The 24,155-nt window shown below is 53.0% G+C and overlaps 1 protein-coding gene across 1 annotated transcript in view; it reads right to left on the bottom strand.

The window, feature by feature from the left end:
• Window positions 1–6,621: 6,621 nt before the first annotated feature.
• PGBD5 (piggyBac transposable element derived 5) overlaps window positions 6,622–24,155 on the bottom strand; it is a 106,221-nt gene continuing 88,687 nt past the window's right edge. Inside the window, exons 4-9 of the mRNA XM_047088672.1 lie at window positions 15,827–15,901; window positions 15,070–15,250; window positions 10,550–10,747; window positions 8,607–8,712; window positions 7,039–7,158; window positions 6,622–6,727 (exon numbers count right to left, since the gene is read on the bottom strand). Of these exons, the coding sequence (XP_046944628.1) occupies window positions 6,622–6,727; window positions 7,039–7,158; window positions 8,607–8,712; window positions 10,550–10,747; window positions 15,070–15,250; window positions 15,827–15,901 (786 nt within the window). The remainder of the gene's footprint in view (window positions 6,728–7,038; window positions 7,159–8,606; window positions 8,713–10,549; window positions 10,748–15,069; window positions 15,251–15,826; window positions 15,902–24,155) is intronic.

Genomic DNA, 24,155 nt, shown 5'->3' with positions numbered 1-24,155 from the left:
GACGCTCCACCCACTGAGCCACCCAGGCGCCCCGCAAATGCAATATATTTGATTGTATTTCAAAGTTGCTGACTCTAGACAAACTGAAGAAAAATCACATGAGAAGTCTGAATTACACTGTATATATATATGTATATATATATATGCACATGTATGTATGTATGTATGTATATGCCATACTTCACATTTTAGAACTCAGAAATTAGCTCATGGCATACAAAATTTGTAAAAATGTATTGCAAGCATGTCTTAGTGTGAAATCAAAGTCTTGACAAAAAGGTAGGCTTTATCTTCACAAAAGGGATGGGGACGTAGTTGTGTGACGTCCCCTGAGGGCTACATACGTGCAGTTCACGAGATTACAAATTTCCTCCTAAAGATTCTTTTTTTAAAACTTTAACGTTTATTATTTGAGAGACGGAGCATGAGTGGGGGGAAGGGCAGAGAGAGAGGGAGACCCAGAATCCGAAGCGGGCTCCAGGCTCTGAGCTGTTGGCAAAAGGGCAGGACACGGGGCTCGAACCCACAGACTGCGAGATTATGACCTGAGCCGAAGTCTGCCGCTTAGCTGACGGAGCCACCCAGGCGCCCCCCTCCTAAAGATTCTTAACTGAAAACTGTAAGGAAAAGCAAAATAATGGAATGGTGCAAAGGCATTTTCAAATAACACGGCAATCTTCCCAGATTCTTTGGCAGGGATTTCCCTGTTGCTGATGGCTGGTGCCCTTGAACTTGGGGTCAGTGGGGACCCCCATCTGAGGAAGAGGAAGAAGGTGAGCGGCTGGGAGCTGGCTGCCGGCATCCTCTGGAGAGAGGCAGTCGTCTTTGTAATTTTGTTCCTTCTTCATCCCAAATCACCTCTCCCCAGGAGCCCAGGAGTCAGGGCTTCGATTCATGGCTATTTTCCGCTCCTCCTCAGTTAAGATGACAGCTGCCAGCAGGGGTGTCCCGCTCCAGCCCACAGCCCGGAGTTAAGGCCACCTCCTGCCCACAGGATGCCCTCCGGGACCTTCCCGTGTTGCGAGCTGCCCCTGGCTGGAGACATCCGGGAACTGACAGAGCGTTCCCTGCTTTCTGGGGTGTCCTGTCCCAATGTCGGGCAGCTCTACGCATTGGAAATCGCTTTCCCCACTGAGCGGAAGCCTGGTGACGTGCACCACATGGAGAAGGGGACTAGGCAGTCCAGAGACAAATGTCACGTTCCCTCCTGAGTCAGTGCTTCACCAACCAAGCTAATCGCCCTGTTTTCCCAACCGCCCCTCTTACCATTTGGTTTCTATGTGGACCCACTGTCCTAGCCTCCGGGACCCCCTCACTGGTCAAAGTCTCTTCTTGTAGGATGGTGGGCAGGACTAGACTCACGGCTTGACGGGGACAGGAACTGAAACAGCATTTGTCCCACTTTGGACACTGTACTTCTATTGATAAGCACTGATAAGCATTGATGAGGGGACACACTTTAAAAAGCCACAATAGACTATGTATGGCATTAATGACTCCAAAATGCCTCACTAATAATAAAAAAAAAATCCCACAATCCCACCACTCCAGATCTTAAATTTATACCTAAAAAATGAATACAACTGTTCTGTTCTTTCTAATCTATTGAAATAATAGAAACCACATCTCCTTCTTCCTTCTTTTGTTCACTCCTTCTATATTCTATCGCGGGGAGGCAGCTCTCAAGTATGAAACTAGATGCTTTTTTTTTTTTTTTTGGTATCAATTTAACTAAAAAAACCCAAGAAGTTCAACTCATTTCTCCCAACCCCCTTCCCCTACCTCTGGCAACTACCAATCTGTTCTCTACGAACTTAGTTTTCTATATGCTGTATACATATATTTTTTCTGGATTCCACATGTAGGAGAGATCGTACAATATCTGTTTTTCTCTGACTCAGTTCACTTAGCATTAATTTCCTCGAGGTCCATCCATGTTGTCACCAATGGAAGGGTTTCATTCTTCTTAAACGTTAAATAATGTAATATTCCATTGCATATACATATATATGTATATGTGAATATATATGTATGTGCAATGGAATATTATTTATATGTATACATGTATATGTGTATATATATTTATGTGTATATATACGTATACATACACACACACATATATATGTATATATACACACACATATATATATGTATACACACACACACACACACACACACACATACACACCACATCTTTATCCATTCATTCACTGATGGACACTTAGGTTGTTTCTACGTCTTGGCTATCATAAATAATGCTGCAATGAACATGAGGCTGCACATACCTTTTCAAATTAGCGTTTTCATTTTCTTTGGATAAATACCCAGAAGTAGAATTGTCAGGGGCGCCTGGGTGGCTCAGTCGGTTAAGCGTCCAACTTCGACTCGGGTCGTGATCTCGCGGTTTGGGAGTTCAAGCCCCGCATCGGGCTCTGCACTGAGAGCCCAGAGCTTGGAGCCTGGAGCCTGCTTCGGATTCTGTGTCTCCCTCTCTCTCTCTCTGCCCCTCCCCCACTCACACTCTGTATCTCTCTCTCTCTCTCTCTTTCAAAAATAAACATTAAAAAAGAATTAAATTTAAAAAAGGATTGCTAGATCATCTGGTAATTCTTTTTTTTTTTTTCTTAACTAATCTCTAGGCCCAAGGCGGGGCTTGAACTCATGACCCTGAGATCAAGAGTCACATGCTCTACTGATTGAACCAGCCAGGCACACCTGGTAATATTATTTTTAATTTTTTGAGGAATAGACGCATTTTTAAAAAGACGGCCAGGGCTAGTGAAAAAGCTAATTAAAGTAGCTAAAATCTCATCTTCCCAGTGAATGTTTTTTTTTCTAGCGCTGCTTTTGCTGAAGTTGTAGCTCCTTCCTAGTGGAGGAGTGTGGGACATTAGAAGTTAACTGGGGGCAAGCAAACCCTCACACCAGCTGTCAGGTTGGAGAAAGAGGTCAGTATCCCATTTCCTTGGAGAAAATTAGAACCAAGTATAAGCCACAGGGGGAATGGAAGGAATAAAAATTTTGTAGCTGCAGATTGGTACTTAGGAGATGAGAAACTTTCTTTTCGCTTGGCTAGGACTTCTTGTAGGACCCCTTTTTGACTAGCTGCTCACGTGTGGTGCAGCACGTTCCAGAAACACTGAGGTCGCACTGGCTCTCAGGGCCAGTGTTTTCCAGAGAAGCTTACGCATAATTGGCTGCATGGCAAATAGGCAATTTTTGGTCAGATACGGTCTGGCTTCAGCCTCTTCGGAGGATGCGATTCTGTCTTTTCTAGAATCTGCCAAGCCAGGTGCATCTGGTGCCCGCCGGGGTCAAGTGCCCCACGTTTCAGAGGGGGCATGGGTGGGTCTGCCTGCCTCCCTCACTGCCTGGTGCTGAGGCTGGGCTCCCTGAGGAACCCAGAACCCAGGACAACGGCGGTGCACGGCCACACACGATGAGCCAGAGCCTTCCAGGCTCCTGGCGACTGCGAACTTCTTCTCTGGCACAGCTGTAGAGTTCATTCGATTCTGGTGGCCGGGCCTTGTCTAATGGAGTCAATAAACTGAATGTCCTTGTCCAGAATGATCCAGACCCCAAAGTTTTCCCATGTAACTCATTTGAGGTTGTTTTTTTTTTTTTTAATTTATTTTGAGAGACCAACAGAGACTAAGTAGGGGCGGGCCAGAAGGAGAGAGAGAGAGAGAGAGAAAGAGAAAATCCCAAACAGGCTATGTGCTGTCAGCGTGGAGCCCGACATGGGGCTTGAACCCACAAACTGTGAGATCACGACCCGAGGCAAAACCAGGAGTCGGATGCTTAACCGACTGAGCCACCCCAAAAACCCACTTGAGTTTTGAAATACGACCTTAGTATTATAATGTTCCATTGACTACAGTCAGACCTTGTTCAAACTTGAGGCTTTTTAGGAAGCAGAGTGTGGGGACAAGAAACAACGTGAATGAAACAGAGAAACCGGGAAGGAAGGCAGCAAATACAAACAGAAACTCACCCACGTTCAGTTCCCTGAAGGATTACCTTACCCGATTCTAACTATAGCCGCAGCCCTGGGACTGCGGCCCAAACCACGTGAAGCTCAGTGCATTTGGCCTAACAGAGCTTTGCTCTGGAGAAGCTTCTAGGTATTTGTTGTTTTATTCTCCGTAAGGGTCGGGATGCTCCTTGTTCCAATTTTCTTTTTCAGACTCTGTAGCAAAGACATCCCACAGCGGTGGCTGGCCTCGGGATGCCACCTGCTGGCCGCCCCCCCCCCCCACCCCGCCGTGGTGAGAAGCACTTATTGGGCCCTCCCCAGACCCCAGCAGTGGCCAGCTACTAACTGAGCCAATCCAGGGGCAACCAGTCTCTCCAACCCTTGGAAATACTGGAGCCAGGTGGATTTGAACTGGAGCAATTCTCCAAGGCGCTCAGACTCACATCTGCGGGACGAGGTCCTACAGGCTTTCCTAATCAGTACTCTAGGTCCCTCTGTCCTCCTTCCGGAAGAACAGAAACCCGTCCCAGCGTTGCAGGGGCTCCAAGAGACCCCGGGCGGAACTGCCATCTGCTTCAAGCACGTATCTGAAAACAGGTGGTTACCGTTTAAAAACGAGAGCGCTAAACTGGTGTTAAGTCCCCTCTAGTTACTCGGTAACGCAAAGCCACCCACCGGCCTGTCGCAAGAGCGTCTCTCTGGGTCAATGCGGACGACCACAGAAAGCGGGAGAAGGGAGGAGGCATCCCCCATCTGGAAGGCAGGTGGGAGTTTTCTTCAATGGCACAGGCACCCAAGATACAGCTTGACTCACAGGACCAGGGTATCGATATCTATTTCTCTAAGTCAAGACTTAACTGAATTTCTTTTTTAAACTGCTCAGGGGCGTAGGATACTAAAAACAGTTTAAGATCATGCACACTAGCTCACACACCAAGAAGTCTTAAAAGAGTAGCCCGTGGTTTTGTCCCTGATCTTTTATTTTTTTTAGTAAGCATACGCGACACCCAGCGTGGGGCTCGAACTCACGACCCCACGATCAAGAGCCGCGTGCTCTACCCACGAAGTCAGCCAGGCGCTCCTTGTCCCTGACCGTTTAAACAAACTCGCATATCCGCAAAGGATCAGCATCTAAATAGACTTTTATTTTTTCTTTTACTTATCTGGACAGAAAAGGAACTTCATCAGCTTTCATCAGAGTCTCCCTAAGTGTTGGAAACACATTAAACTCAGAAATAGTGGACCTTGTAGAAAAGCATCACAAATTAAAAATATATTTCTCCATGTGGTAAAAGTGCTTTCAATCCAATTAAAGGACACGGCGAAGGTGTGAGGAAACACAATTTAAAATTTGGCCTACAATCCGTGGCGTCGAATTCAAACCACAGGGCGAGGGGGATCATCACGAACGCAGGCTGCAGGAATGGCGTGGAGTTCAGAAGCATGCGGCCAGCAACACGTTTAATTAACTGAGTGTGAACAAGGAAAAACGTCCCAAAGCCTGAGTAGAATAGATTTTGCGTTTGTTAAAAAAAAAAAAAAAAAAAATGAGGGGGCTACGTAAACCAGGCTGGAGGGGGATCGTGTAACTCCAGGAATCGCTCGTTTCGTGTCTGCGGGGGACGGTCAGACCAGGGGATCACCCTGGCCCAGGTCTCCCCCGGAGACGCACGGACCTGGGCGCAAGAGCCCCAGATGCCGGCGGCCTTGGCATGTACTTCTCGCGGTCCTACGGGGAGATCGCCCCCAACAAAGCTGGTCACCCGGTCACCTTCCCGGGTCTGCCCGTGCCAGCCGCGGGGCTCTGGGGCAATGGGGTCAGAGGGCACACCCAGCCAGGTGACCACACACAGGGCGCGAGGATTGGCCAGTGTCACCCCCAGACGTGTTGGCGTGCGTTGCAGCAACGCCCCGTGTTTTCCCAAACGAGTAATTCTGCCGACGATCAGGTCTACGGCAACGCTTAAGGCCCACGGGCCCCCCGTGCTCCTTGATGGAGTGGAAGCACATCCGTCCTGGCAGCAAGCTGCCCTTTCCGGTCCTGGCACGGTCACGGGGCCCAGAATACCGAACCGTGACCATGCAAACAGCCACGGCTGGGGCGAAGGGAGGGGGCGGAAAAGAAGGGGGGCATTTTCCTTTTACAGAAGATCTTAAGCAACGGTAAGAAAATAACCTGAAGATATATTGAAAAATAAAAAACAGCATCACACGTCACTGCGATTCCGTTGGCATTTTCCCTCTCTCCCCCGTCCACCAGCCAGGGAGATGAAATGAGTTAGGAACGCCTCATCCTTGACTCAGAACGGGCGATCGCTGCCCCATTTCATCCCTGCGTGTCAATGGCACCCAGTTTGCGTTCCTTGTTCCAGGAGGCCCGTTCCAAGCCGCCTGCGTGAGGCAGGTGCGGGGCGACGCTCGGGTCTCCTGCCCACACCGGCACGGCCTTAGCGGTGCACAGCCCCACCTCTGCTTGCCTTGGTCGCCGTCGGACACGGCAGGAAACTGAACCGCGTCACAAACGTCTTTACGTCTTTACAGAGCAGGCATTTCTAGCAGGACGTGCTACGGCTCATCCCATCCCTGGCGCCTCCGGCGGCAACAGCCTTCCCAGGGCCCCTGTACCGAGCTGAGCTCCACGGGCGTCACGAGGAGGCAGCGCCCTGCTGGGCCAATGCCACGGACAGCGCGCCCGCCGGCACGTGGAGTCTGGGTGCGGCGCCCGCCCCGGCACCGGGTGGGTGGCCGCTTCTGGAGGGAGGACATGCTCTTCTTCGAATGGGAACCGGGACGGGCAGCCGTCCTCTGACCAGGCCCACCCTGGTCCCCGTGGAAGCCGTGGGCACCCCTCCGGGCTGGGGCCACCCCCGGGGAGGGGGGTGGGGGGGGCACCCGCAGGGCTCTGGCTGGGCAGGTCAGAATGGCCCGCTCCCTCCCTCCTCCGGCCTCCCGGACCTGGTCCTCACTTAGGCCTGGCCGCCTGGCATCAGTGGGCTGGGGAGGCTTCCTCCAGACCCAGCAGCTCCCTCACCAGTCTCTCGCCGAACTGCGCCCGGCTGTACCTCTTCACGTGGTAGGCGTCTGACATCTTGTACAGGATGTAGGCGTTATTGATCGCGATGCTGATGGCGAACCAGAACACCTGTTGCCAGGTCTTGTTTGGTTTATGAGAAATGAAATACCTGCGGGGGCGGAGGAGTAAGAAAGGCTCAGCCGGATGGTTCGTGGGCGCCCAGGTCCGGGGAGATGTTCCCCAAAAGGCCCCATCACGGTCAGGGCCGCCGCAGGGGGGCCGCGGGGGTAGGAACCGGGCCGGGGGGTCAGCTCTCACTGCAGCTTAGTCACGGTCAGCTTCACTTAAGACAAAGAAGATGAAGACGATTCCTAGCAGAGGATTAGGTGCGGCGGGAGGAAGCCACCAGAAGAGATGCCGAACCCGGGAGCCCGGCCTCCGATGGCTCAGAAGCTCCAAGGGAAGAGGGCCTGGGGGGCTTCCCTCTTTGCTAAGGGACCCTCTCGGCTGCCGCGTCCCGTGCATCCTGAACTGCTTCCGTTCCCCAAGGTCAAGTACAGCCTCAGCTGCAGGCCCCTGCGATGCGTCCCCTTCCTCCCGAGGGCACGTCTCCTGGCCACCCCCGCCTTCCCTTCGGATCCAGGACGGATGTCACGTCAGGGAGACCTCTGCCCCGAGACGGACGATGGTGTCCCTCCAGGGCCAAGAGCTGGCTTACGACTCAGGCCCACGCCGTGTCCTCCCATCTGCACGTTTGTCTCTGCCCCGCCCCCCCAGACGTGCCTGAGGGTCAGCATCCCCGCCACGGCCAGCGCAGAGCGGACCCAACGCGTCTGTGATACAAATGAAGATTTCTCTGTAATAACCTCACGGACTCAGCAGGTGCTGAGCAGAGCACGCGGTAAACATTTGTTCAATGACTCCCGGTGGCGTGGGGCTGCCTTTCGAACCTGGGCTGAGTTTTCCAGGGGGAACCGGGTCCTCGGTTTTCTCTGCCACGGAGAAGCCCAGCACGTTACCCTCCAAGTGGGCGGAGTAAGCGCCCACCTGCCTTTTGGGGGTTCCTCCAGCCTCGTTCTAGGCTGGGAGGCTCAACCCTACCAATTTCAGAGTCCCGCTCAGGTTCACCAGCCATCACTCCCGAGCTCCTGTCACCGCGCCGTGGGCGACGCATCCCGTCTATGCTACGCGTGTGCTTCAGACGAGGCCACCCCCGGAGCAGGTGCCCAGAGGTGAAACAGCTCAGTAACCTGGGCTGGAGAACACGGCACCCAGGGTGTGGACACCGGGGGGCTGGTGCTGCGTGGTCCGTGGGTGCCAGGGTGGGGGAGGAGAGCGGTCGGGGCAGGGGACAGAGGGAGCAGGCTCTGCCCTGAGTGCTGAGAGATGGCAAGCCCCGGGTGAGCGGAGGGAAGGGCGCCCAGGGGCAAGGGTGACAGGGAAGGAGGCAGGGCGCCCAGAAGTGAGGGGCCTGTGCGGGTGAGCCTGGAAGACCAGGACGGGGCTCAGGATTTTGTCTCGCAGGGGCTACATCTGTCCACTCGGACACCGGGGCACTGCTGACCAGCCACCAATCTCCAGGCCGTGCCGGTGAGCCCCGCGGCTGCCTCCACTTACTTGCTGTACTTGTCGTCGTATTTGCAGATGTAGCTAAGGTGAGCAGCGAACGCCTCCACGGCCAAGGGGCAGGGGATCTCCCCAGTCTTCCTCTTGATGATTACTCCTGCGGAGAACAGAGACGATAAACCCCCCCGTCGGACAAATGTGCGTCCCCCCACCCCGCCTGGCCATCCGGACATAAAACAGGGAGCGGACGGGGTGCCTGGGTGGCCCAGTCGGTTGAGCGTCCGACTTCGGCTCAGGTCGTGATCTTGTGGTTCACAAGTTCGAGCCCCGCGTCGGGCTCTGTGCCGACCGCTCGGAGCCTGGAGCCTGCTTCGGATTCTGTGTCTCCCTCTCCCGCTCTCTCTGCCCCTCCCCTGCTCGCGCTCTGTCTCTCTCTCTCTCTCTGCCCCCCTGCCCCTTCCCCGCTTGCGTCCTCCTTCTCTTCTAAATAAACAAACACGAAAACAAATACTCTAAGATGTGAACTAATAAAAAGATTTCCTGTGGCCACCCAGCTGCCACTCTCCACGCCGCCTCCCTGCCTCCTGGCGCCTCCTGCCTGTGGCACCCAGGCTGGGAGCTCACCCGTGGGGCTCTGTCTGCTCCAGGGCGGGCCTGTCTCACAGGTGCCCATGCCATCCACCTGGGAAGCTTCCAGAGGTGCTGCGGGAGGGGCCGGGGCCACGCCAAAGGCATACGACCTGGGCTTTTTAAGGGTGTCTCAGAACGGGGACTTTGTGATTTATAACCGAGTACTTTAGAAACGGAAACTATAACTGAAGGAAACACAAACAGTAAGTTTCAGCATACTTAAAAATCAACCCTACCAATTTTCTCTTCTTCCCCATCAAATATCCTCCTTGCTGGTTCCCTTGATGATGGATTTAAGCCTCCCAACCTTTGAGATTGGGGCTTTTAAGGCCCTGTCCTCTTAAATCCTATCGCAAACTTTGCAACTTGCCACGCATAATTTGGAGGGAGGTGGCTCCTACGCCCTATTCTCGAACATTCTCCCTGTGAGAGCCCTTGTCCAATCACCAGAGTGTGGAAGTCCAATTCAAACTCGCCCTTTGGCTTGCAAGGTCAATTTCAAACATCTCCTCCGAGTGCCCTTGACACAGTGATACAGTGACGGGCGGCATTCCATACCTCCTTAACCCCGAGTCCCGTGGGTTTGGGTCCCTAGACTGTCATCTCCACTGAAATGTAACAGAGCCTAGGTGTGTGTGCGGGGTGAGGGGTGGGAATAAACGAACAGACATTAATTAAGCACGCACACACACACACACATGCACACACACACACGAGACACACATTCACATACACCACACGTGCACACCAATCACACACACAGACACCCCTCCAACACAACCGAGCGCCCTGCAGCGTTTCTTCAGCAGGAAAGGGGAAACATGTCTTGATACAGACAACTATAGGGGATTTGCAAGTACACGACGTGACGGGACAATTTCGGTGAGGCGCCCTCTGTCATCTGAGTTCCCCTGTCAGTGGCTTAAAGAGGTGGGGGCTGTAGTTACTTTAACTGCAGACGCCTTATGGATTTTAGACCCCGAGGAAAATTGATGACGGAATCACCTGACCACCCCCAAATCCTAGTGGTTCATCTCGGAGGAAGACGCCGAACCAATAAAAAAACAGCTGATGTTTTCCCCTCCCGTCAGAACAGATCCTCGATGCCGAGGTGACCACGTGAGTGCTGGCCACGTACAGCACTCAGAGCGACCACAGACAACTCTGGCGGCCTGCGGACCCCACCCTGGTCCCTTCCTGCTTCTCTTGGCCGCCGACAAGCAACGGGGAGCTGGTGTCGCCCCCCCCCACCAGTCAGGTGCAGTGGCGCCGAGTCCCCGGCCCAGAAGCTCACAGTGATGGGGTCACCTGACACCTGAGCTGCACAAACCTCCCCTCCCCCCCAGCCCCCCCTGCGGGCCCACCTTGCTGCACGGGCGAGTAGGCATTCGTCAGGAAGCGGAAGGGCCCTTTGTTGTACCAGCAGATCAGAGACATGTTCCCCTTCATCTTGATGCGGTGCTGGCCCCGGGCCGGGGGGGTGGCCGGGTTGCTCAGCATGGACGGGGGCAGGCCGGTGCAGTCACTCTTCCTGGGGCTGAGCAGGCCACAGCAGTAGATCTCTGCGGGGGAGACGGACACAAAACCGCATCCACACGGTCAGGGAGGCCCCGCGCACGCCGGTGGAAAGGACGGGCCTGCCCTGTTCTGGGGCTGATGCTTGGGGGATGGGCCCTCTAGATGTCCCTGCAGGGGAGACCCCTGAAGTCTGGGGACTTCTATCCCAGAGGTGCTCTGTCCCAGTACTTCTATAAGAACGTTCAAGATTACATGTAAGACCGGGTGCCTGGGTGGCTCCATTGGTTAAGCGTCTGACTTTGGCTCAGGTCATGATCTCGTGGTTCATGAGTTCGAGCCCCGCACTGAGCTCCGTGCTGACAGCTCAGAGCCTGGAGCCTGCTTCAGATCCTCTGTCCCGTCCTCTCTCTATGCCTTCCCCTCCCTCAAAAAATAAAAAAATAAGCATTTAAGATTTTACATGAGACCATCGCAGTGAATCAGCGAATCTCTTCAGAGCGCTGGCTGTGTGCCAGGCTCAGGGCTGAGCATGTGCACCTGTCCTCCCATCTGCTCATCTGCTTCTAGAAACTTCTGCACTCTGAGGGAGGAGCAGCTACTGGGTGGCCACTAATGCACAGACGGTCCCACGGAGGCAGGAGGGATTGTGAGCGGAGGTCAACGTGGACAAGGAGGCTTTGCTAAATTCCGTCCTGGGCTCAAGGCCCTTCCTGGCCCTCCCCACCCTCTGGCCTGCCCCAGTGAGCGGGCCAGGTGGCCACGGAGAGCCACGGCTTCTCCCTGCAGCCAGCATCCTCAGTCTGGATGCCTGGAGGGGACGTGAAGAGGCACTTTTGACAGAAGTCGCTGGGGAAAGTCTCATCCGGGGTCTCCCGTCACAGACTGAAGTTCCCTGAAGGCGGACGCGGTATCATCAGTAACTCGAAACATTCTATGACCTTGTGCGCGCGCATCTCCGGCCCGCCCTGGGCGCGGGGGGTGGAGGGGAACGGGAGGAACTACCCGGGTCCCACTGCCTAATGAGCACCAGTGGGTGCACTGGAAGAGCCACTGGGTGGCATGATGGAGCCTTACTGCTCAGAAGCAGAGGGCTGCTGGCCGCTCGCACCTCTGTAGCTCCAACTCCAGCTACCCCTCGTCTTAATATGTAAGAAGAAGGAACTGTTTTTAAAACAGCGGGGAGCCTTAGATGAACAAGGAGAAAGGATGTTTTAAATTCTCCATCCGAGGCTCCGTGCACACAATCAGCCAAAAACAGCAGGTGCAATTTTTGTAAGAGGGGAAGGAGAAAACCCAAACAGCATCCAAGTCTCCTGAATCTGCCCCTTTATGAAAATAGCGTTTATTATACCAGTGTCTTCTTCCGGCTGTTTTACAAAGCAGACTCTGTCCACGGAGGGACGGCCAGACTCACAGCTACGATGCCCTTCTTCAATCCTGGCTGCCCGTGAGAATGTCCTGGAGGGCACCAGCCCAGCCCAGGGCAGCCTGGGGGAGGGGAGGGCACGCAGCCACCAGTGTGGGGACAATGGAGACCCACCAGCCCAGCGTCTCATCATCACAGTGGAGCCACGCAAGAAGTGCACAGGAGCTCCAGAAGCTTCCAAAAAACAGGCAATGAAATCTTTGCTCGTTCTCGGGAAAAGCTAAATCCCATGTGTAATTATTTTCTTCCCAGTAGAAGATTCTCTTCCGTCCTTTCCCTAATTCCCTGAGCTGGGGAGCGTCTTTTTCTTCCCAGAATCACAGGCCAGCATGGCCAGCTGTCAGGGCAGCAGCACTGATGGCTCGTGACAGTCCTTGGGCACCCGCACTCTGCACACCAGCCCCACCGGGACAACATGCCACCTGACTGCACCACCTGACTCTTGGTCTAGGTGACGGGACCATATACCGTGTGATGCCGGGTGGCCCCAACAGCACGCAAAGGCTATCTGGGCGGTTCTAGGAACCCCAGGGCTCACGGCCCTGCACCCACAGTCGGACTTGAACGAGTGGGCGAGTGGGGATGGCAGCCTCGGCTCTCGCCACCTGCTCTAACACAGGAACCCCTTGTTCTTCCGAGGGGTTCGGTTAGCGCGCATCAGGGTCCATTTTCTCCAATCTTACTTCCACGGCCCCTCTTCGCGTGGTCGGATCTCTCCACCCTGACTTCTCCCAGCCATTAAGCACGGAGCCCTGTTGGGCACTGGACTTTGCAGGTGAGTCAGACGCAGCCAGGGCCAGCAGAGCACCCAGTCTAGGGCTGCTTCCTTGCCGCAGTGGCTGAGGTCAAGGTCAGAAGCTATTGGCTCTCCATTACTTGAGAGGGTTTCGTTTTTTTGTTTTTTTGTTTTTTTATAAATTTTTTTTTTTCAACGTTTATTTATTTTTGGGACAGAGAGAGACAGAACATGAACGGGGGAGGGGCAGAGAGAGAGGGAGACACAGAATCGGAAACAGGCTCCAGGCTCCGAGCCATCAGCCCAGAGCCCGACGCGGGGCTCGAACTCACAGACCGCGAGATCGTGACCTGGCTGAAGTCGGCCGCTTAACCGACTGCGCCACCCAGGCGCCCCGAGAGGGTTTTGTTTTAAGGCCGGATGTCTGATCTGTTGCTAAGCAATCGGTCTGCGATTTCAGTGGCTGCCATAGCAGAGGAGAGGCTTTTTATGTTTCTCTTGAGTGGACGAGATATAAATCCCCCAAATGTAGGACAAAGCAAAGGATATACAGCTTGCTGTCAGGCTCCCTGACTTGGTCCACACCTTTTTTTTTTTTTTTTTAATTTTTTTTTTCCAACGTTTATTTATTTTTGGGACAGAGAGAGACAGAGCATGAACAGGGGAGGGGCAGAGAGAGAGGGAGACACAGAATCGGAAGCAGGCTCCAGGCTCCGAGCCATCAGCCCAGAGCCTGACGCGGGGCTCGAACCCACGGACCGCGAGATCGTGACCTGGCTGAAGTCGGACGCTTAACCGACTGCGCCACCCAGGTGCCCCGGTCCAGACCTTTTTCTGCAGCCCCCATTTCTGCCGGAGCCACAGAAGGCTTCCTAACCTTTGAACAGATGAACGAAGCATCCCAGCACCATAGCGCACTAAGAATTTTCTGAGGCCTACTGTCCTGCTGACTGTGTTAATTCTACATAATTCTCTGTGACATCTGCGTCAACTGGAGGGGCCACGTTATAGATGGGGATGAGTCCAGACTTAAGAGCCTTTGTAGGAGCTGGGACTAGGTGCTACAGATCAAATGTGTGCGTTCCCCCCAAATTCCTCTGCTGAAAGCCTAATGCCCAAGGTGATGGTGTTAAGAGGTGGGGCTTCTGGGAGGTGCCTGAGCCATGAGGGTGCAGCCCTCATGAATGGGAGCAGTGCCCTTAAGAAAAGGGACCTCCGGGGCGCCTGGGTGGCTCAGTTGGTTGGGCAAGAGACTTCGGCTCAGGTCATGATCTCACAGCTTGTGAGTTGAGCCCCGCGTCGGGCTCTGTGCTGACAGCTCGAAGCCTGGAGCCTCCTTCGGATTCTGTGTCTCCCTCTCTCTGTCCCTCCCCTGCTCACATACTGTGCCTGTCTCTCTCAAAATCAACATTAAAAAAAAAAAAAGAAAGAAAGGAAAAGGGACCCCAGATGGGGCACCTGGGTGACTCAGTCAGTTAAGCATCCAACTTCGGCTCAGGTCATGATCTCACGGTTCGTGAGTTCAAGCTCTGCGTCAGGCTCTGTGCTGACAGCTTGGACCCTGGAGCCTGCTTCGGAGCCTGTGTCTCCCTCTCTCTCTCTGCCCCCTCACCCCCCACTCACGCTCTGTCTCCCTCTCTCTCAAGAATAAATAAACATTTAAAAAAAAAAAAAAGAAAAGAGAAGAGAAGAAAAGGAAGAAAAGGAAAGGGACCCCAGAGAACTCCCTTCTCCTTTCGGTCACGTGAGATCGGCAACCTGAAAGAGAGCTGCACCCAACCACGCTGGTGCCCTGATCTTGAACTTCCAGCCTCCAGGCCTACAAGGAATAAATGTGTGCTGTTTATAAGCTGCCGTCTGTGGTAATTTGACAGAGCGGCCCGAATGGACTAGGACACCAGGAGAACCCCTCAATGGCCACGGTCTCCCAACAAACGACACAACCAGATGTGACCTGGGCAGAGCTTTGTGCCGACACGCCCCCGCCCAGACCGCAAGCCTGTGGCCGTATCCCTGCCGATCATCAGCGCCTGGCAGGGTCCAGGCCTGTGGCAGGCACACGGCGGGCTGAAACCAGCGTGTTCCCTCCTGGCCCAGCAGCCCATGGGCCGTGCCGGTTGCTACGCACCTGTACCCCCAGACCTCTCCCATCACTCCTCAGGGGGCGAGGGGCCCCTCTCGGACGGGCCCGCCACACGACAAACCTTGCTTTTCCAGCTCCTCGAACAGGGTCAGGCTGGTGATGCTGGGCCCCGTGAAGATGATGTAGTTCTTGCCCGCCGCGTTCCGGCACAGGCTTCGCGCGACCATGCTGTGGAGCTGGGGCTTATTCTTCAGCGCATCTAGCCCGTCGGGGCCCCCGCCTTCCTTCAGGTGGACGTAAATCTTGAACAGACACACACAGGAGTCAGAGAGCTCACGGCAGGGTCAGGCCTGGGACCCAAAGCTTCGGGGAGGCACAGGGGGCCGTCGCCGGGCCAGAAATGAGTGGGAAGGCCACCTCTTCCCTGAGCCACTGGTTCCACGGTCCCTAGGACACCATCATCACCTCCTCAGCCTGCAGAGGCCCCAAGTCACTCCCAAGGCCACCCTGCAACCTAGGCAGCTAGCTGGTGGCTCAGCCCAGACTTCTCGGTTTGCAAATGTCAAGGGAGGAGAAGAAAGGGGACAAACGCTCACACGTGATGGATTTGGGAGCTGAGGTCAATGCAAACATCCCCCAGTCTGGAAGCACGGGAGGGACTTGAGTTTACAGTAAATACAAGGTAAAGGCCACCCCCCTCCCCCCCCCCGTAAGGGATAAACTTATCTGTGACCTTTCCATTTGAATACGGCTTTCTAATTCGCAAAGTGCATCTGCAATTATTCCTTATTCCTTCCAGAAGCCACGGCGCAGGCAGAAGACGTAGTGTTCACCTCCCATGGCAGAGGAGGAGACAGGATCGGGGATTAAAAACTCACCTGAGCTGCCAGGACCAGCAAAGAGGATGGGCCGGAATTAGCAAGCAATTCTTCAACTCTTTGTGCCATGAACATCTTCCATGGACATCCCCAAGGGGGTCATCGCAGGGAACGGGAATAGATTCAAGAAAAAGTATGGTTCTCCCAATGACTGACCGAGTCACCAAGAATCTGTCACATGGGTATTAGCTACTGCTTTCCTTAAGGGAGAAAAGATAGTCTTGGGGAATGTTCTAGGTGCCTTTACTGGCAGCATTTCACAAGCGAATAGTGCACCGAACTGCAGAGTGCAGGCTTGCCCATGAGGACAGCCGATGATACTCTGCACTGCAAAACCAACATGGCCCCAGGGAGGACCTGGGCGCGTCCACAACACCTGTCCTTGGCCAGAGAATCACTTGCAAAATACAGTGTCTGATGTTCCAGAGGCAGATGAAGAACAAGTGAATATAGGGGTGCCTGGGGGCCTCACTCAGTGAAGCATCCGACTGCGGCTCACGTCATGATCTTGCGGTTCGTGAGTTCAAGCCCCGTGTCAGGTTCTGTGCTGACAGCTCAGAGCCTGGATCTCGCTTCGAATTCTGTGCCTCCCTCTCTCTCTGTTCCTCCCCCACTCACACTCTGTCTCACTGTCTCTCTCTCTCAAAAATAAAGAATAAAAAAAAAATTAAAAGAAAAAGTGAATATAGTCAAATTTTATTTATCTTCAAGCTTATTTATTTATTCTGAGAGGGAGTGAGAGAGAGAGAGAGCAGGAGAGGGGCAGAGAGGGAGGGGGAGAGAGAGGATCCCAAGCAGGCTCCATGCTGCCAGCACAGAGCCCGACGCGGGGTTTGAACTCACAAACCACGAGATCATGACCTGAGCTGAAACCAGGAGTCGGAGGCCTAACCGACTGAGCCACCCAGGTGCCCCGGGTAAGTCTAACTAAAAAAAAAAAAATTGTTTTAAGTTTATTTATTTTTGACAGAGACAGTGCGAGCATGAGCTGGGGAGGGGCAGAGAGAGGCGGGGAGACACAGAGTCCGAAGCGGGCTCCAGGCTCCGAGCCGTCAGCACAGAGCCCGACGTGGGGCTCGAACCCGCAAACCGCGAGATCATGACCTGGGCCGAAGTCGGCCGCTTAACCGACTGAGCCACGCGGGCGCCCCCGGGGAAGTCTAATTTTAAAAGCAGCTCGTTTTCCGAGGGCTAATCCTGTCCCAAAAGCTCACCCTAGATCCTAGGTCCTCAGGGAGGACCCTACTTTCTTGCAGCCTGGCAGGTGACTGACGCCTTGATGATACAGAACGTCTTCGTCGGTAACTTGGCACAACGCTGACATTTCGTTTGGGGGCCTCTACGCCTTTTCCACCTCAACGCCCAGAAGGAGTCTCTTTTGATAGACAGGAAAACACAGGGACAGAGAAGCCAATCTCCATCTCTGTCACATGTCACATGTGTTTCTGGCAGAGCTAGGACATCTTCTCAGAACCTGTCTTCTCTCCATCAGCAAAGCCCCACTCTCGTGGCCACTACCGTGGACTTCTGCACCCGACGCTCGGATTCAGACCTGCCTCTCCCGGATATCCTGCCTGAAATCCCATCATACCCACGCTGGGCACCGTGTGCCCTGAAATCCACCGTAGGGACAGTTAGCTTTGTCCCAAGTGTCATCCAAAAGTAAGTCCTCCACCCAAATCCAGCTTTCTCACCAGGAAATCGGAAATGTGTCACTGGAACCCCTCAGGCCCACCGTGACACCCCACGTGGTTTCCAAAGGCCCCTCCCCCCGAGGGATGGGGGCGGCCACAGCAGGGCTAAATGTAAAATCCCACAACCAAGTTCAAAAAACAACAGCATTCTGGCAAAGGATGCAAGCAACGAGACTTGGCAAGGATAGTTTGAGAAAACGAACACTAACGCCTTTGGAGACGGTCACTGGATGCCATGACCGGCCAAGTTAATGGGATCTTGGCTTCGTCATAACGTGGGTGGCGACCGTCTTAGCTCCTCTGGTCAAATCATACCCGGTTCTTCTGATGCCACTCTTTACAAGGCTAGTGAGAGGTGTGAGGGGTTGGCGGGTTCGTCCGCTAACCCAGGCCTGGCGGCTTAAACAGAAGCGTATTTCCCCACAGTCCTGCACGCTGCAAGTCTGAGATCAAGGAGCGAGCAGGGCTGGTTTCTCCCGAGGCCTCTCCGTTTGGCTCGTCGATGCCGTCTTCTCCCCGCGTGTTCACACAGTCGTCCCTCTGTGTGCGTCTGTGTCCTATCTCACACACGCCAACCTCAGATGCCCCAACAAAGCCGCACAGGAGACCACGGCCCGTCCTGATGAACACTCAGCCCATCATCTGTCACAGGACAAAAAAGCCTGGCTGGAGACGGTCTGACTCCTACGTCAGAGCAGCGCTGCCCCCAGGGTCGCCGGGGTGGCTCTGTCGGTTAGGTGTCCCTCTCTCGACTTCGGCTCAGGTCACGATCTTGCGGTTTGTGAGTTCAAGCCCCGCGTCGGGCTCTGCGCTGAACAGCGTGGGACCTGCTTGGCATTCTTTCTGTCTCCCCCTCGCTCTCTCTGCCCCCCCCCACTGTCTCTAAATAAATAAATGAAATATAAAAATAAATAAATAAGTAAAAACACTGCCCTGCTTGAATCCCGACAGCAAAGGGTTCAGAGAATCCTGCTTCTCTCCTGGATCTCATTGTAACCTAGAGAGGATCGTATCTTTCTAATAGTTTCCTGCCGGGAGCTTTCCCAGATGCGGCACTGGGTGAGCCGAAGCCTCATCTGATCGCTACAGCACTGCGGTGGGTCCCTTGGAAGGCGGACTGTCCGGGTGCCTGGCTAACCTCCCTCCCTCTTTGACTCTCTGGAAACACGGATGACCTCGGGGACGGGGGTGGGGTGCCACGCGGGGGTTGCACGGACCCTCCAGAAGATCCTGCTGGATCCAGGGTGCCGGAGAATCCCTCACCCGCGCTCCAGAAACTGGGCTCGTCTGCTCGTCGCGAGGGAAGTCCCAGAGCACGGGGCAAGTAGCTGAAGGCAAGGGAGGGACTTCCGAGCTCAAACGACCCCCTGCCACGGCAGAGGAGGCCACGGCAGTGGCCCCAAATCACCGGTGATGTGCAACCCTTCCCAGTCACCAAAGCCGGAAGACATCGATCCACCGGGACCACCTCAGAAAGCATCCTCCCTGCTTATAGGGCGATGTGCAAATAAATGCCTGCTTCTCTAGAAATAAGGTGACGCCAGGACCGTGTTGTGACTTTCGCGGGCCCTTCTGCTTCCATGGGCCTCTCTCCCTCCACACGCAAATATTTAAAACCACATTTTACAACTGCACGGGCGTCAAGGCAGACGAATACCTTAATATGACGTATTAAAGCACGTTCTTCAACTTCAAAGCTTGTTTTCTCCCCTTCCGATCGAAGGGAAACGAACATTTTCACATTTTGCCTGGAAGTGTCGCGGGCCCTCGACACCGTTCCCGCTCTATGGAGAGGTCAGATCCAGGCAGTGACGCGAGGAACGCGTTCTAAAATTTGGAGATAGGACGTGAAAAGGTAACGAACGTGGCGGCAGCGGGAGGAGGTGGGGACTAGCCCAGCATGTGACCAGGCGGAGTCTGGGGTGCAAGCAGCAGCCCCAGACAGGGCATCGGAGACATGCATCGGAGAAGGTCAAGGATGAGGACACACGGGTAAGAGTCCAGAGTGCACAGGTGCAATGAAATCCCAAGAGTGGCTGAGCTGGGGATCCCCAGCATTTGGGGTGGGGGGGAGGCGGCCACGGGCAAGGGGCTCCCAGAGAAACACAGAAAGGGAGGGTCAGAGAAGGAGAATGAGAAGAGAGAGGCAAAGGGGTCAAACGTGTTAAGGAGGAGGAAATGATCCAGAAGGTCCCACCACCTAGCTGAAGAAATCCTGGATCTGTTTTTGTGGCATTACAATTCCCCCGAGCTTAGTGGCTTAAACAATACCCATTCATTAGCTCGCACTTCTGTGGATCGGAAGTGCGGGCGTGGCACGGGGGAGTTTTCTGCTCCTGGTGTCACAAGGCCGCAATCAGTGTGTCAGCCGGCTGTGTTCTCAAGTTGGCAGCTGGGATCCTCCTTCGGGCTCACTCAGCTTGTTCCCTTGTGGCTGGAGGACTGAGGTCCTGTCTCCCTGCCAGCCGCGAGCGGGGACTGCCTTCAGCTCCCCCGGGCCACCTGCGCCCCTTACCACGTGGCCCCTCCACCTTCAAAGCCTGCCTTGCAAACCCTCCCTCGGGATGAATCCCTCCCTGCAAAAATCTCTTCGCTGGGAAGAGGCCGTTTCCTTTAAAAGGCTCACCTAATTATGTCAGACCCACCAGGGTAATTGCCTTTTTCAGATCAACTGATTTGGGACCATAATTATACCCACAAAATCAAAACTCCCTCGGCAATGCCTGGACTAGTGTTTGAGTGGAGAAGGTATGTGCATACCAGGGGCGGGAATCTCTTGAGCGTCTTAAGAGTTGTGCCTACTACCCACATATTAACTTCAAGAGCAGCATTTCTAAAAACAAAAAACAAAAAACAAAAGCATCATTTCTAAGGCTCCCAAGACCTCCGACACCGTAGCTGATAGACGGAGTGCTGGCCTATGTTATTAAGACCAGCAGAATGGAGGGGCGCCTGGGAGGCTCAGTCAGTCAAGTGTCTGCCTCGGTTTTGGCTCAGGTCATGATCTTATGGTTCATGGGTTCGAGCCCCGCATCAGGCTCTGCACGGACAGCGTGGAACCTGCTTGGAATTCTCAATCTCTCTCTCTCTCTCTCTCCCCCTCTCTCTCTGCACCTCCCTTGCTCGCTTGTTCTCTCTCTCAAAATAAATAAACATTAAAAAAAAAAAAAAAAGACCAGCAGAGTGGAGATGATGTTGGCTTTATTCCCTGGAAGACAGACTGATCTCAACATACAATGTGTGGACCAACAATACGATCTTCCTTACATTCAAACCCCCCGTTACTGGGGACAGACCACTCATCACCGCTGGGAATGTTAAGCCGGTACAATCTTTTTGCAGGGTGATTCTGTAGCATGATCGAAAAATGTGAGCCGAAGTAAAAACCAGTAAAAACCTGCTATTTTACTGATAGGTTCCACCTTTAGAGATTAAATCTAACACAACAATCAGAAATGCAGATTAGATCTAATGTAACATATCAGAAATGCACCCAAGGGCCTGCCTATAAATATACGTATATGTATGTATATATATACATATATATACGTGTGTGTATACACACACACATATATATAAGGGCCTGCCTATAAATATACGTATACGTATGTATATATATACATATATATACGTGTGTGTATACACACACACATATATATAAAATGTATACATTTTATTTATATATATAAATGTGTGTGTATATACACACACACACACACACATATATATATAACCATGTATCTCAGAATTTTTTTTGATGTTTATTTATTTTTGAGAGACAGACCGAGTGTGAGGGGGGGTGCAGAGAGAGAGAGAAGGAGACACAGAATCCGAAACAGGCTCCAGGCTCTGAGCCGTCAGCTCAAAGCCCGACATGGGGCTCGAACCCATGAGCCGTGAGATCATGACCTGAGCCAAAGTCGGACGCTCAACCGACTGAGCCACCCAGGCGCCCCAGAATATTTTTTATAACGGCAAAAAAAATTAGCAACAACCTAATTACTCCCACGAAAAGGAGGCTGATTAAAATTACTATCTGTCGGTATAATGGAATCCAGTGCAATGTCTTTTAAAATCATGATCTACAAAAATTATTTAATAACATAGTAAAAAGGTCCACGATACCCTTCTAATTAAGTATCTACATTATAAAATGGGGTGCGTGTGTGTTTATATAAATATGTTGACTGCATCCTCAAGTGGCTATCTCTATACGTTGGTATCAGACATTTTGAAATGTTTACGCTTTGGGATGCTAAAATATAATTTCATCACAAACAGACGAAATATAACTACAGAAGAACTTCCCTATTGGGGTCACTCACGCACAGGTGCATTTGGAACTCGCAGGATTTGTTCCCCAAGACAACCCGGATCTAAGTTAGTGGCTGCTGACATTATACAGGTATTAGTTTCAGGTATACTGATCATCACGAGAAGTGTAATCATCACGTGTTACCATCCAAAATTATTACACTGTTACTGACTATATTCCTATGCTGTACTTTTTCATCCCCACGACTTACTTATTTTATAACTGGAAGTTTGTACCTTTTTTTTTTTTTTTTAGTTTACTTTGAGAGAGAGAGAGAGAGAGAGAGAGAGAGAGAAAGCGTGAGCACAAGTGGGGGAAGTGCAGAGACAGGGGGAGAGTCCCAAGCAGGCTGTCCACTCTCAGCACAGAGTCCGATGCGGGACTCGGACTCACGAACTACGCGGGACTCGAACTCACCAACTATGAGATCCTGACCTGAGCCGAAACCAAGAGTCGGACGCTTAACCGACTGAGCCACCCAGGTGCCCGGATGTTTGTACCTCTTAATCTCCCTCCGCCATATCTATCCCCCCACGCCCCCCAGCATGAGCTTACTTTTAAAGTGATTACAGGGGCACCTGGGTGGCTGGTTGAGCGTCCGACTTCGGCTCAGGTCATGATCGCGCGGCCCGTGGGTTCAAGCCCCACATCGGGTTCTGTGCTGACAGCTCAGAGCCTGGAGCCTGCTCCGGATTCTGTGTCTCCCTCTCTATCTCTACCCGTCCCCCGCTCATGCACTGTCACCGTCTCTCAAAAATAAACATTAAAAAAAAATAAACTGATTATATACTAGGATCTACATTTAAATAAGTAACATAAAAAATGTAACTTCAAAAGTCCTAGTCAAGGGGCACAATTTATTTTATTTTTGTTTAATAAGAAATTTATTGCCAAATCGGTTTCCATACAACACCCGGTGCTCACCCCAACAGGTTCAAGGGGCACAATTTAGAAGGAACTGTCAGCTGGGCAGTTAAAACCTGGCCAAGAGAGGAAGGGCCCAGCCTGACAGGTGCTGCTTGTCCGACGGGCCCTCTGGTCCAGTATCCCACTGGCCTGGGTTTGCTTGGACTGAATTACTTCAGCTGGTCAGAGATATCAATTCAGACTCCTTAGCTGAACGAATAAATCAGTAATTCTATGAAAAAACCCCAGAGCCTCCAATGGAATCTCATCCCAACTCCGCCACTGCTGTGACGGCTGAAGACACACACATGAATTGTGTCTAGATCTGCGAGCCTGCCCTAAAGATCAGTAACCTGAGAAAGGCAGCATCGTTGGAGACCCACACATCCACTCCTACACTGTGCCGGGCACTTTGCGTAAGAGCCTCCGAGAGGCAGCGCCGGAGGAAACAGCCTTCATTTAGATGTGTAATTGCAGGCTGGTGTGGCTCCCAAGGGGTCCCGTCTCTCCCTGGACACATGTGGAGACAGCATCATTACACTGAAATAGTCCCAGCAGCACGGAGAGCACAGGGCACTGCCCGCCCCTGGGAATGTGAATTTGCTGCAGACGCTTTACTCTCTGAGCCACGAGCTTGTCTGACAAAGGTCTTTAGGGCAGAAAACTGTTATGTTTTCATTGCCAAGCTTTTCATTTTCTCCTAACAAAAGTTTTTCTTGCTCCTAGGACTTAACTAACTTTCAGATATATACAGGAAGAAAAGAAAAGAAAATTGGTCAATACACGGCAGGACGCTTTGCCCCGGGATGCGACTGCTAACGTGGCGTGTTTTATACTGTCACCACAACGGAAAGGGCCTTAGGAAACCACCTTGGGGGACACACATAACACGTAACTGTCTCAGCCTGCTTCTGAAAGGCCTCAAGACCTGGAGTAGGGGGGCCCAGCTCTCCTGCCCCACCCCCACCGCGCCTTCTCAGCACACCGGTGACAGCTATAACGACGGATGGATTCAGAGCTCATTACGACGCCCCCACGAAGCTGTCACTGGGGTTCTGGCACTCTCCCCGTCTCGGGGAGAACCTGGTTCATCTCTGCTGGTCTTGATCACTGGCCCTACTTCTTTTCCAGAACAGAAGAGAATCAGGCTTCCCCTGTTGCCGTTGCGTATCTGTAGGAGCACGGCATCTCCGGGGACTGGGAAGTCACTCAGGATCGGGGTCTGTGATCCTTTGCTCGAACCTCCAATTGACAAGCTGTGCTTGGAGAGGGTGGAGGGTGGACTCCTCGTGGGGTCGGGGGTGGGGGGAGCAGTGCGGGAGGGCATGGTGTGCACTGGCTGAAATTACGCAGAATGAGCTTATGGAGATGTGGGACACCCCGGGGGTTGGGCGGGGGACAGCCACTGGTGTCC

The sequence above is a fragment of the Lynx rufus genome, unplaced genomic scaffold, assembly GCF_022079265.1.
Source record: "Lynx rufus isolate CCGP_SWC_20201006 ecotype Redwood Valley unplaced genomic scaffold, mLynRuf1.p SCAF_25, whole genome shotgun sequence".
NCBI lineage: Eukaryota > Metazoa > Chordata > Mammalia > Carnivora > Felidae > Lynx > Lynx rufus.
Note: the sequence above shows the minus strand (reverse complement) of the source record. Positions and strands in the feature narration are given on the sequence as shown.